Source organism: Hyperolius riggenbachi, chromosome 9 (assembly GCF_040937935.1).
Source record: "Hyperolius riggenbachi isolate aHypRig1 chromosome 9, aHypRig1.pri, whole genome shotgun sequence".
Lineage (NCBI taxonomy): Eukaryota > Metazoa > Chordata > Amphibia > Anura > Hyperoliidae > Hyperolius > Hyperolius riggenbachi.
This window is the reverse complement of record NC_090654.1, coordinates 39707433-39721803: the sequence shown is the minus strand read 5'-3', so window position 1 is coordinate 39721803 and position 14371 is coordinate 39707433. Positions and strand designations below refer to the sequence as shown.

Below are 14371 nucleotides of genomic sequence, written 5' to 3'. Positions count from 1 at the left end.
CAAAGATCTGTGGAGAACGTGTACCACAAAAATGCAAAACACAATAATGTAAACTTTGAGTTCTGTGATGGTTCATAACGCTGACCCTTGGAGCATGACATCTTGCATTTTGGCTTTCTTTTGCATTCTTCTCCCTCTCCTTCTGTGGTGACGTCATAGCTCCAGGAATCTCCCTCTAGCTTCCAGGGTTCTCCTTATAAGGTGAACACAACGGGTGACGTCATTAGCTTGGAACAAGAGTTAGCCTGCAGCCCGTGAGAAGCATCAGCTACATCCAATGATATCTGAAGAAGAGCGCGAAGGGCGTGGCCTGGCGTTCTGGGTCCCCTGAACGTAGCAAGGCGGGGCTGTGGCGACGTCACCCATGGCTAGGGAGGGAGAGAAGGGAGTTGGGAGTTTTGGCTGGAAATGTCCGGAGGTTGGTGACACCCGGCTTGGGTGAGGCGGGCACGGAACCACCAGCAAAGGAAGCAGTGCACGGTGCAGTGAGGCGGTTGCACACACCCACCTACACACTCAGCCTGCCGGGAACTTTTGGGAAAAGTTATCCCAGTAGGTGCAGCCTCGGGGCACAGTGACAGCGGGGTGCCGCGCTTCTAGCGGTCTTCTGGAATTTCTCCTTTGCTGAGCTCTCATCACACCGCCACCATGCCTGTGTTCCACACCAAGACCATAGAGAGCATCCTGGAGCCGGTGGCCCAGCAGATCTCCCACCTGGTTATCATGCATGAAGAAGGCGAGGTAGATGGCAAGGCCATCCCAGAGCTGACAGCACCTGTGGCCGCTGTCCAGGCAGCAGTCAGCAACCTAGTGCGGGTGAGTGGCAATAGTAGGGATCCCCTGAATGACAGGCACTTGTCTGTAAGCACAGCAAGGTACTTATTTCAGGAACAATGTTAGCGGAGACTGAATTGCTTCTTTGCATTCAGGTTTGGAAAGCAGATAATTGATAGGTTGCTTTATTATTTATATAAAATATAGTAAATGTTTTTTTTTTTTTTTTGTATAACTGAATATTAAAACAAAACACTGGATAGTCGCGTTTCACATATCCCTTATTTGTTTGTTCTTATTATAGGCATTTTATTATGAATTCATAGGGGTGTTTGTACATGAGCTTGTGGGTTTTGGGAGGTAACAAAAATGCCTGGAGGAGAACCCTGCCAATAGGGAGAAAATACACATTCAGGGCTTGTTCACACTACAATAGCTTTTCTAAGGGCTCTTTCACATCAGACAACGCAAACAGGAGCCATTCTCCTGCACGCGTTGTCTGCCTGCGGCGTGTCGTTGGGTATCTGCGGTGCGACGCAATCAGCGGCGGTAGCTGGTAATTAAACCCGACGGAAAACGCCGGCTCGCGGGTGTGTTGGAGGAAAAACTGCGCCCGGGTGCGTCGGAACCGCAATGCATCGAAATGTAGCGTTGAGTGTGAAAGGTAAAATGAAAGTCTATGGACTTTCATCTTACCTTGGTTAACGCAAACGGCTTCCGTTTGCGTTAACGCACAAAGTCTGCCCTAATGTGAAAGAGCCCTTAAGTGCTTTGTGATTTTAGAAGCTCTTGCTATTGTTATCCTATGTGAGAGTTCACACTAAATGGATGTGATTTTGTAAAAATCCCCCATAGTATTGCATTAGCAGGAGCTTTTAAAATCTCTAGCGTTTAGTTTTCAATATTTTTTTATTGGAATTTTCAAAAAGTTTTAAACATATATGTCAAATACATTATTACACTTGACAAATTAATAAAAATCTCTAGCGTTTAAAAATGTCTTGTGTGAACAATTCCTCAGTGTCCTGGCCAAGACTAACCAGTGTCTGCAGTGCTGCAAGGCAGGAGTGCTAGCCCACTATGCCTTCAGTATCTATGTTAAGTATGAACAGAAATCTTGGTGGTGTATGGAGAAGGCCTAAAAACTGTGCACATGGAAGACATTTATCCAAGTAAATTAGCATTATTACCTCTGCCTCATGAGCATCTCAACCTATAAGCAGAGTATTTTTCAGATAAAATACAAGTGAAAATTAAATACTGTTTCTATGGTCCTTGAATGGGCTAATGAGGTCAAAGAGTGAAAAAACAAACAACCCCTGAGCATGCTTGTGCATTATAAACACCCACCCACAAAAGTGCAACATAAAGTGTGACATGCTCTCTGAGCTCTTTTGATGTCTTTGGACATTGCATACTAACCTGCATTGCAGAAATCAGCAAATTTCAGGCCCTTAACACACCTCTACGTCCACCCCCCTCCTGGTAACAATTTAAATTGTTAAATATGGTCAGAGGTCTTATGGCTCTGGTTTACTTGAGGTTCTCGAATCACAGCACCCTCTACGACTGAGCGTTGTAATTGGCAGAATAGTGGGGGCGTAGTTATTACTACAACTTATCACCAACCTAAAGGTTTAAGAGGGTGCTGTACATCCAATCATGCTGGTGGAATTTCCCTATGAGCTTTCTTGGTTTGCCACCTCAAGTCTTATCATATATTCAGAATATAAAAAACAAGTTTTGACAGGAGTTCTAAAGGGGCATTGCTTTGACAGGTTCCATTCTGAGACTGTGCAAGCAACATTTCGTGTGTTATTGGGATGGTCCATTCGATGCAAATAATTATGCATGCAAGTTTTTGCAGCTTGAAAATTTGTCTTATCAAATCTCGTCAAGGGGAAATTCGATTGGCCAATTTTCAAGCTGCATACATTTGCATATGGCTAAGGGCCTGTCTCCACTCGTCAGGTTTTCTGTGAATTTTCTGCACAGGAAAACTGCAACCAATGTTAATCAATGGGCTAGTTCACAAAACAATTTATAGCGATTTAAAAATGTTGAACAACTCTTGCAGAAAATCTGATGTACAAATAAATTGAGTGGAAACATTCCCAAATCCAGTAAAAGCGGGTGCGGATCCGCTAGGGTAATGTGTTTCAATGGGCTGGTGCACACCAGCGCGGGAGGCGTTTTGCAGAAACGCATACTCCCGGGCTGCTGCAGATTTTGGATTGCGGATGCGTTTCTGCCTCAATGTTAAGTATATGAAAACCGCAAACCGCTCTGAAAAACGGCACTTCAGAGCGGTTTGCCAGGCGGTTTTTGTTACAGTAGCTGCTCAGTAACAGCTTTACTGTAACAATACATGAAATCTACTACACCAAAAACGCTTCACAAAACCGCAAAATGCTAGCTGAAACGCTACAGAAAAAAAAAGAAAAAGCGTTTCAAAATCTGCTAGCATTTTGTGGATCTGCTAGCGGTTTTTGGTGTGCACCAGGCCTCAGAGTGCCTGATCTGCATATGCTTGTTCAGGGTATGTGGCTAAAAGTATTGTAGACCCAGGACCAGGACTCCCAGGCAACTGGTATTGTTTAAAACAGGGATGTCAAACTGGCCCTACGAGGCCCGAGGTCCTCACACATTGTTGACACTGCTCAAAATAAATGATGGTCTGAATCAGGAAAGGTGTGTCCATCAGGTAGAACACATTTCACTTTCTCAGTCCATCCTAAACACTGGCATGGATCTGGCCCTCCAGGCCTGGATTTTGACACCTGTGGTTTAAAAGGGTCACCTTTAAACACTAGAAGACTGAAGCAATCTTAGGAGAGGGCTAGAAAGCTGGGAGAGGTTTGGGTTGCTGGAACTGGGTCACAACACTGGTGCATCAGAAAGTCGGGGCATACTTTGCAGTACACTATAAAACTAGAGGAAAGCATGAGGAGCGCAGGAGATTTGGGTGCAGCCGGCGGCCCCATAGACTGTAATAGGAATTACGGCTATAGCGGCGCACAGTGAGTAACTTCGGGGTCGTCAGAAGACGGAGCTGAAGTTACTTTTAAAACACTTTAATTCGGCTTCCAGCAGTAACTGGAAGCTGAATTACATCATTCCCCACTATCCACGTGGACCTGGAGGGGGAATAGTAATTAACGCCGCCTGGACTTGTGCAGCAGCAGGATAAGCCATGTACCAGCTGTATCCTGCACCCAAGTCTCCCAGCGGCGAGTTCTCTTGTATGCTCAGAGGAAGATTCACTACACAAATGAGGGCTCTGGAACATTGCCATACTAAATATGACGTGACACCACCCGCTGTTGGCCACACCTACTTTTTGACCACACAACTACAGCTTCTTCCCACCTGGCTTGAAAACCTTTCTGGGGAGGACATTTTATTGAGATTGAATGCCATTGACATTTCCATACAGATGAGCTTGTCGTCTACTATATACATGGTAGAAGCCTGTAGGATTACATACAGCTAACTCTTCTAGTTTGTTTTTGGAACACATACATTTTGTATTTTTTATGTGCAGTATTTTATGAAACTGTAATTTGGCAATAAGAGCCTACACATACGGTATACTGTTATATTTCACGTAGTCCTTATGTAATCAGATTGCATATACATCCTGTTTTCAGCTGTACCCATACTCTGTAGTGGTCAAGCTCTAAGTATGGTGATTTACAATCATTGGATGTCAGAGCATGTCATTTCAGTGACCTATTCAACATTCTGATTTTTGTAGAATCCATTTAGTGAAGAAAATGTGCTCACAGAAACTCTGACTATACTTAATCATAAACATCCGATGGGATAAATATTGGATGTCCCTCATCAATCACGTTGTCAGTTTGGAGCAGTTTCCTTTGGTGTTGTCTTTCATGTGTGTGTATCTCACATTGCATGGGGCACATTTCTTTCAAATACTTTAGATGAATGATGTACTTAATTTTCATGTTTTTTGCATTCTGCTTGCAGCAGACATCTTTTAGCTGAAATGATTAGAATACTGTTTAAGTGTTTGATTTTACAGTTTAATTGCAGTTGGCGAGAACAGTTTCTTGTTGGAAAGCTATACTTTAAAGAGACTCCGTAACAAAAATTGCATCCTGTTTTTTATCATCCTACAAGTTCCAAAAGCTATTCTAATGTGTTCTGGCTTACTGCAGCACGTTCTACTATCACCATCTCTGTAATAAATCAACTTATCTCTCTCTTGTCAGACTTGTCAGCCTGTGTCTGGAAGGCTGCCAAGTTCTTCAGTGTTGTGGTTCTGTGATGCATCTCCCCCCTCCTGGCCCCTCTATGCACACTGCCTGTGTATAATGATCTCTTGAGATACAAAAGGAAGGGTGTATACAGCCTGCTTGTGTATGGATGTATTTTCTATGTGTGGACATACTGTACATCAACCTACTTCCTGTTTTGGTGGCCATTTTGTTTGTTTATAAACAAACTTTTTAAAACTGTTTTTAACCACTTTTAATGCGGCGAGGAGCGGTGAAATTGTGACAGAGGGTAATAGGAAATGTCCCCTAACACACTGGTATGTTTACTTTTGTGCGATTTTAACAATACAGATTCTCTTTAAGGCTTTAATTTACTGTATTTAGTTTTTTTTTTACGTTGAAGTCATTATTTTAGTTGTTTTTTGCTATTTTTTGCATGGTGTATTAAAGGCTGCAGGTAAAGATGGCATTTTTAAGGCTTTGTTTTAGAGAGACCAGTGCAGAATGTGTTAAGCATGCAGTCTTGCCAAGGAGGTATTAGGCCAATTTATGAGGCAGGAACATTAGTATTAGTTTTCGTTGGCGGTTAGGGACCAGCAAAAATTTTGCCAGTGATTGGGCTACGTTTCTCCTGGGATTTTTCAACCAAGGCTTTTGACCCTAAACAGCCACAAGAATCTAGCAGAGCAAATATCAGTATTCGCCAATGACATAAGCTTTCATGTAATTATTTTAATTCTTAGCCCCCTAAAATTCCCCCAAACGTATGGAGTTCCAAACCATGTTTACACTTCATTTGTACAGCGCCACGGAATATGTTGGCGCTTTATAAATCAATAATAACAATAATAATATAATGTACCTCATGTATGAAGCAACAATCAATAAAAAGAAAATGAGCAAGGATTAATGTGGATTAAACTTGGCTGGGGCAGCCCTGCCTCGGGCAAGCATCTGGTTTGTGTACAGGAGCCCCTCTGACATCGCTTAAATATCCAGCATTCTGGATCTTAAAGGACAACTGAACTGAGAGGGATATGGAGGTTGCCATATTTATTTCTTTTTAAACAATGCACATTTCCTGGCTATTTTGCTGATCCTCTGCCGCTATTACTTTTAGCCACAAATCAGAACAAGCATGCAGATATTCTGACAAAAATTTGACAAGATTATTTGCTGCATGCTTGTTACAGGTGAGTGGCTGCAGTATTGACAGAATCAAAGCGATAACAAGGAGTGCTAAGCAACTGGTATTGTTTTTTTAAAAGGAGACAAATATGGCAACCCTCATATCACTCTCACTTTAATTGTCCAACTGGCCCCCAGATGCTTTGTCCTCCCTCTCACCCTGCTCCCCCAAAGTTTCACTGTTGTGCACTGTGGGGTAGTCAGCCACATACTGTCGCATGAGGGATCAAGCCCCAATCCCTGCGGGTGACTTGAATTGCTAGTACATATTTTGCAGGACACTACTGAACTGGACACTATTAAACACTTACAGGAATCTCTAGGTAATCATGCATCCAAGACATAAGTCTGAACTATGCTGTGGCCAGCAGCTGATTTGTAGATGGACAAACTCCAGCTGTGGGGAAACTGTGAAGATGCTTCCGTAAAGTTCATTAATCAACTGGTTTATGTATCCTGCATCACCTGCTCTTACGCATTTTGAGGGGCTACCCAGTTTTTTTCCACTGTCTTGTTACCTTTTAGTAGTTTGTGTACTGAAACGCCCTTCCAACTAACCTCTGTTTTTAAGCTCTAGTTCTCTCTTTTTATGTTGTGATAAAAATGAGTGGAGTCCTGTGGCCTAATGTCTTGGTGAGATTACATTGCTACTTACTGGCGATAAAGCTGCCTGACTCCTCCTCATCCCTTCTTCACCCACACATAACTTGGAGGAGAGTTGGCAGCAGCATAGAGTACACCATTCTCTGCTCAGATATTACCACTGTGGTCAGATCTGCTGTACAGTAACAGAGGGAGGAGATGCAGTGAAAGCTGTACCACCTACTATGTTGTGAGCTGCATACTGCCTAAAGAAATCTTTGGAATGGCTGCATCAAATCTGAAAATGGTCTATTCATTTCTATCAAAAGTGACACAACTATGACAAAGGGTGTGCACATACATCCAAATTAGATTGGCAAATGATTGGCAAATATTCCTACTTCCATGTATCATGAGAGCCAACAGATTTTGAATACTATAACAAATTGTGCTGGTAAGTTCTCATACCACATAAAAGTAAAATTTCCCAGTCATTGGACAGTTAGTCTGTGCCTCTCGGATTCACAAGCCCTACTCCATAGAGCCAAATTAATCCATGCCATGCACTGATGAGGATCAAACAATCCGAAACAGTCTGTATGCATGTTGGATTATTATGGCTCTGTACAAATTAACAAGCTGACACATCATTGCATTCCAGCGGTTCTGGAGGTGTGTTTAGCTTCTAAGGGTACAATGGTTAATTTGCATATATTCAGCAGTGTTGCCCTGGGACACATCTCAAACTCACTCCAACCTGAATTATCGCAAATTATTTCTGTTTTATGAAAGCAAACTTTTTTGTTTTTCTTAACATCTTAGTAAGGGGGCTTTTAGGACCATTGTAGTCCCTTACACACTCCAATGAGTTCTGGGTCACCATGAGCTTGCTGGTTAGTCTGTGCCTATTGGACAGGCAAAATTGAATGTGTGTACGCACCCTTAGGTTGGCCATACAGTTTTTATAGTACAGATTTGCCAATCCTATGTAGTGCAATGGCTACCAGTTTAAAAATGTATTAGGAAAAAAACAATTTTTTTAAAGAGAACCTGTAACTTTAAAGTGTCCCTGGGGGGTACTTACCTAGGAAGGGGGAACCTCTGGATCCTATCGAGGCTTCCCCGTCCTCCTCTGTCCCACGGTGGCAGCACTAGAGGTCCCCAAACGGCGGGCAAGTAAATATTTACCTTCCCGCTCCAGTGCATGCGCACTGGCGGCTCGCGGCTTCCCGATGGGCTAGCGCAGAAATAGCCGATCCCAATCGTGTCTGCTCTACTGCGCAGGCGCAAGTCTCCTGCGCAGTAGAGTGGACCGATGAGGCTTGGCTATTTCCGCCTTAGCCCATCAGGGAGCTGCCACTGCACCTGCGTTGGAGCCGGCGAAGGTATATATTGCAGGCACTACTGCGACTGCGCCACAGCACAACAATTTGTTGACTGTGGTTTTGGGGGGTCCAGCGTTGCCACCGTGGGATGGAGGAGGACAAGGGAAGCCTCAATAGGATCCAGAGGCTTCCCCTCCCGAGGTAAGTTACCCCATGGGCACTTTTTTCTTATGAACTCTATTTGAAAGTGCTAAGATTGAACAGCTAAGAGTTATTCAATTATTTCTATGCCACAACATGGCGACCTGATTTTTTTTTTCCTTTCTTCTGATTGCTGGCCCAAATCAGTCAAATGGATCGATTGGAAATGGTGAAAAATGCTTGGTTGCAAGGGCTCGATTGAGTGCATGGTAGTGACGGCATTTGATATCATGATGACTGATGAACCCGCGGCTGGTGTCCCCCCAAGTGTATGTGTTTGACTTTAGTCTGTTGGACGATAATCAGGAGTGCAGACAACTTGACGAGCAACTGATAACAGGCGATTTGCCCGATCCAACTGTCGGATCTATGTTGGTTTAATATCATGAAGTTGGTGCATGTGTACAAGTTGTTAGACTTGTACTAGTTTTAAATGTGTAGTCCGTCATGCCTCTTATGCCTCTTGTGTGCACAGCAGGGCTGTGGAGTCGGAGTAGTCGGAGCAATTATGGGTCCTTGGAGTTGGTAGTTTCATAAACGAATTAGTTGGAGTCTGAGGATTTTTGTACCGACTTCACAGCCCTGGTGTGCAGTATAAAAGACAAACCGAGAGCCCAATATGGTGTAGTAGGTATTAACCCAGGAAGATATAAATGAAAGGTAAGTATTATACTTACAAACACGGGTTACCGCTGAGGCAACCACTGTATAGGCAGGTGGGGAGTACAAGCCTGTCCCCACTCAGGATTAAGATGTCGCTCTCTGTGATAGAAGAAAGGAGGGTATGACACCCTTCCACCAAGGGTGGTTCACTGGATAGACAAATGTACAGAGGCGCCAGTAGGATAAAAGATGATAAAAGGTTTAAAACATCTAGGTGGTGGTGGTGGACCAACCAACCAACCTAAAATAGACACGATGCTGTCAATTCAAATCAACGAGAATTTATTCACATACTCTGTTTGGAGTATGTGAATAAATTCTCGTTGATTTGAATTGACAGCATCGTGTCTATTTTAGGTTGGTTGGTTGGTCCACCACCACCACCTAGATGTTTTAAACCTTTTATCATCTTTTATCCTACTGGCGCCTCTGTACATTTGTCTATCTGGTGTGCAGTATGTTAATTGAGTTGGTTGTTTAGCTGTCTAGGCGTGTGTACGTACAGTTCGAGTGGTTTGTCGTGTTGGTTATGTGGTTGTGTGCATGCTGGCTGTGTAAGAGCCTGATGGTTCTCTTTAGGAAGATAATAGCTAGATCCAGTTAGGGAAATGACTTGTGGTTGAACTTGATGCTTGTCAAGCTCCTTGCTTTTCTTTCCTTTTTTTTTTTTTTTTTTTTTTTTTTTTCTTCAAACCTAGATAACTATGTAACTGTCTGTAAGGCCCGGTTCACATCTGCATTTGCCAACATGACCGGCTGTACGGTTCAGTGGTCCGTTCCTCTGAACGGACAAAAAATGCAGCATGACCTAATTTTCTGGACCGTTTTGCTCAACGGAACGGAAACGGAAGGTTTTGCAGCTACATAGTAACAAATAGAAAACTGAAAGTTTACAGCACACTGGCTGTAAAAACTGAGTTTTTCCTGATCCTGATGGCCAGATCAGTACGACTGGCTCCGCAAAAAAAGCTAATGTGAACCATTCTGCTTTATTGCCTTGACAAAGGGGACCCCAAGGGGCCCCGAAACGACGCGTTGGTGCTAGAATAGCATAATGTCACGAAGTCTGTAAATAAATGTGGATTGACCACACAGGAGTGTGCGGACCTTTTTTTTGAAATTCTAGACTGTACACACAGGGAAACTGTCGGCAGAACGGCATAACGACCCGTGGTTGGAAGAGATCAGACGTTTGTACGCACCTTAAAGATGAACTAGGGCTAAAACAAACCTACTCTTACCTCATCGCCTAGCTGTAATTGTTCTGTGTGCAGTATACTGTACTAACTAGTAATATTTTGTTCTCTTTACACTTTGGTCCTTATTCAATTTACTTTTCCTCCAAAGTTTTCTGCTAGGAGGTAACTTTTTCATCTTTTGTTTAAAATAACTTTTGAGCACTTTACAGTTGAGTAATTCTGTAAAAGAAGAGTACTGTCAAAATGTATTTTGAGTATATTCTTGCTTTCTGGTGTGAAAATATAGGAGAAAAAGTGAATTGAATAAGGGCACAGTGTCAGATCCAAACACCGGTGTTCAAATTAAATGGTAATAGCAAATGCTTTAAAGGGAACCAGAGAGGAACGGTTATAAAATATAGAACAAGCTTTTATACATACCTGGGGCTTCTTCCAGCCCCATAAGCCTGGATCGCTCCCACGCCGCCATCCTCCGCTTCCTGTATCGGCGGTACCGGGTCCCGTCACTTCCGGCGGACGCGGCCAATTGTCCGCATCACGGGCTCCCTCCATACCCGTACGCATAAGGCTGCGCAGTAGGCAGCCTCATGCGTACGTGTATGGAGGGAGCCCCGTGTGATGCGGACAATTGGCCGCGTCTGCCGGCGGACTGGCCGACTCGCGGCAATGACGGGACCCGGTACAGGCGGATCCAGGCAGCAGAGGAGGGCGGCGTGGGAGCGATCCGTGCGTATGGGGCTGGAGGAAGCCCCAGGTATGTATAAAAGCTTCCCCCCCCCCCCAACGTCTCTGGTTCCCTTTAAGTGTTGACAGTGACATCCTTGCGGTGTTCTTTCTACAATATTAGTAGCAGTCAGGATGAGTGGCAGCATGGGCCATGCCCCCTTTCAGAATGAGTGGGTAGAGACTGAGTGCTGCTTTATCCAGGGCTGTGGAGTTGGTACAAAAATCATCAGACTCCGACTACTCAGTTTATTGAAACCACCGACTCCGACTGCAGGTACCCAAAATTACTCCGACTCCACAGCCCTGTCTTTATCAGTGCTTGTCCTTCCGAAGGAAATATCAAAGTGCAGTAACCTGAAAAGTTAGGAGACAACTGTAATTTTAAAGAAACTTTGACAGCATGGTTACTGGGGATATTTGTCCAGCACTGACTTTAAAACAATGCCAAGGTGGATTGCACAGTACAGACTGGATGTAAGATCTACATACTGTGTGTGTGTGCAGTGTCCTCTTCCCCAAATGTGGCTTTATGCACAGAAGAATTTGAAAATCCAGCCATGCCCGCTCCCATCTACCTAGCTGCATCATATACCATACCTTTTGCTACATCAATAGAGAATGTGGTCAATGGTAACATTAGGGGGAATGTCTTAAGGCAGGGGTCCCCAACCTTTCCCGGCCCGGGGACCACTTTCTGACCAAATTTTTTTTCGGGGATCGCCGCGGGGGGAGTGGACGTGGAGTGGGTTACGGTGGGGGCGGGGGGACTGGCGAGGGTGCAGTGGCATAGCTAGCATAGTTGCCCCAGTATAGGGAGTTTTAGTGCCCCAGTATAGCCAGTATAGTGCCCCAGAATAGTGCCCCAGTATAGCCAGAATAGTGCCCCAGTATAGTGAGCCAGTATAGTGCCCCAGTATAGCCAGTATAGTGCCCCAGTATAGCCAGAATAGTGCCCCAGTATAGCCAGAATAGTGCCCCAGGATAGCCAGTATAGCGCCCCGGTATAGCCAGGTGGTGGTCCCCGGCGCTGTTATTACCTTAACAGCGGCCGCACTCCCCTCTTCGGCGCGTGTATTTATTAAAGCAGCGTATCTCCCGGCTGCTCTGTGTGATGCGACAGGAAGCAGGGCAGCGGCTTCCTGTAGCGGCGATATGTATCGCCGTTACTATGGTAACCGAGCCCTTCTTCCTGCTCATCACACAGAGCAGCCGGGAGATACGCTGCTTGAATAAATACATGCGCTGGAGAGGGGAGAGCGGCCGCTGCTAAGGTAATAACAGCGACGGGCGGGAGGGGGGTTGAAGAGGACAGTCCTGCGGCCCAACTGGGAGCGTCCCGCGGACCACAGGTTATGGATCCCCGTCTTAAGGGACCCACCAGGGCTCAGGAGGGTCCAATTTGTGGAAGATCACAGTATGGCATATCTTCTGTTTGTAGCATAGCAATTCACTACAGGATCATTTTGAGTAGAGCTTTCTTTATTAATCATTAAATATTTCAGACAGAGAGAGAGATTATATAGTCTATTAGTAACATTTCCTGATCAAGAGTTTCTTTAATTTGTACAAGATGAACTCTTAAAGAACTTAAACCCAGGATTAAACTTCATCACAATCAGAGCAGATATCCCCTTTCCCTCTAGAAATCTTTACCTCTTCTCAAAAAAATCATCAGGAAAGTCTGTATGGCTGATATTGTGGTGAAATCCCTCCCACAGTGTGATGCCAAAGCCATAGTTCTGACAGTTTCCTGTCCGTGAACCTTGTTGCTCTGTGAGAAATAATGTCTGTTATCAACTGCCAAGCAAGCCACAGTATCTCCCTCTGTGAATAGAACTCTCGGTAAATGAACATTATGCAGAGATCAGCTAGCAGGACTAAAGATATCGCCACTTGTGATACATTTCAGAATCAGGGTGAGGGAAGTTTTTACAGTGGGAAACACTGACTAAATAATGTATTGAATATTGTAGCAAAAATATCTTTAACATTATTTTCACTACAGTTCCTCTTTAAGTTACAACTGTGGAAGGAAGCTTGCTCATACAATTAGCAAACTTCCCCTGTTCTTACTGAGACCTACTGACCTATATATAGTGTGACTTTACAAATAGATCTCTTTTAGCCTTTTGTACTTTAATAGTAGTTCTGGGTCATCATGAATTCATTACTACTAGTCCAAGCCCTATCCCATAGAACTTTGGTGTTGCTATGTGAAACTTATTAGCTATAGGCTTGTTATACACCAGTGGTTCTGAATGTGCGTCCTTGCTTTCAGAGGCATAAAGAGACCCATGTTAAATATTTGACTTACTCAAAATGACTGAAAGTGAATTTTGGTTGCTTGTACGTGTGCAAAAAAGTGATAATTTCTGTAAAACATAATTTTTTATCATCTTATTGAACAATTAAAGGGACTCCGAGCAGTGCAGAAACTATGGAAAGATGCACATCATTTTAAAGCTCTCTTTCTCCTCTTTCCAATGATATATAAACCACCACCCTACGTCTTTTAGTTTTCGCTATTTTCGTGATTGAAATTGCCGCGGCCGCGATTTCGATCGCGAAAATAGAGAAAACTAAAAGGTGTAGGGCAACGATTTAGGTGTCGTCAGAAAGAGGAGAAAGAGAGCTTTAAAATGATATCCATCAAGCCATAGTTATATTGTATTACAGAGGACGACTTTCCCCAGTGTCGGCAGCTCCATTCTGCTGAATGCAGCTGCTGACTTTGACAAAAAGTCGCCCTGTGTAATACAACATAACTATGGCTTGATGGATATCATTTTAAAGCTCTCTTTCTCCTCTTTCTGACGACACCTAAATCGTCGCCCTACGCCTTTTAGTTTTCTCTATTTTCGCGATCGAAATCGCGGCCGCGGCAAATTCAATCGCGAAAATAGCGAAAACTAAAAGGCGTAGGGTGGTGGTTTATATATCATTGGAAAGAGGAGAAAGAGAGCTTTAAAATGATGTGCATCTTTCCATAGTTTCTGCACTGCTCGGAGTCCCTTTAAACCGTATTATTTATGGCCATTTTTAGTGCTGTAGACTTGTATTCTGGTGGTTTTATAGTATATAGAAGACGTAATGACACAGGAGAGCAGCTGCCGTGGTTTCCCCATAAATTTGTCACTAGCAGTATTCTATGTGTCATGTACTCAGAGGGGAGAGGTGCTGTCTTAGTCTGTTTCAGAGGAAGTCTTGGCTTATTAAAATTCCATAGCTGTCTGTTAAAAAAATTAGATTTGCCTGGATAATGGCGCTAAGTAAAAACAGGAATCGATGAATGCAATTCCATAGTTACTGTACCTATCTTCCCCAGTTTTGCACATCTTCCTGCTTACCAAGATGTTAATTGCCTAAATTTGTTAACAGTATTTTAAACAGTGCTGACGGTGCATACCTCTTTCCAGAGTACTTCATGTCTCCCCTTCAAAGAGCTTGTAATCTAATGTTCCTACCACACAAC

At 43.7% G+C, this 14371-nt stretch overlaps 1 protein-coding gene across 1 annotated transcript in view; it reads left to right on the top strand.

Moving 5' to 3' along the window:
- Positions 1–357: 357 nt before the first annotated feature.
- Positions 358–14371, top strand: part of VCL (vinculin) — a 127906-nt gene continuing 113892 nt past the window's right edge. The window contains exon 1 of the mRNA XM_068254812.1: positions 358–816. Within this exon, the coding sequence (XP_068110913.1) occupies positions 649–816 (168 nt within the window). The 5' untranslated portion in view covers positions 358–648. The remainder of the gene's footprint in view (positions 817–14371) is intronic.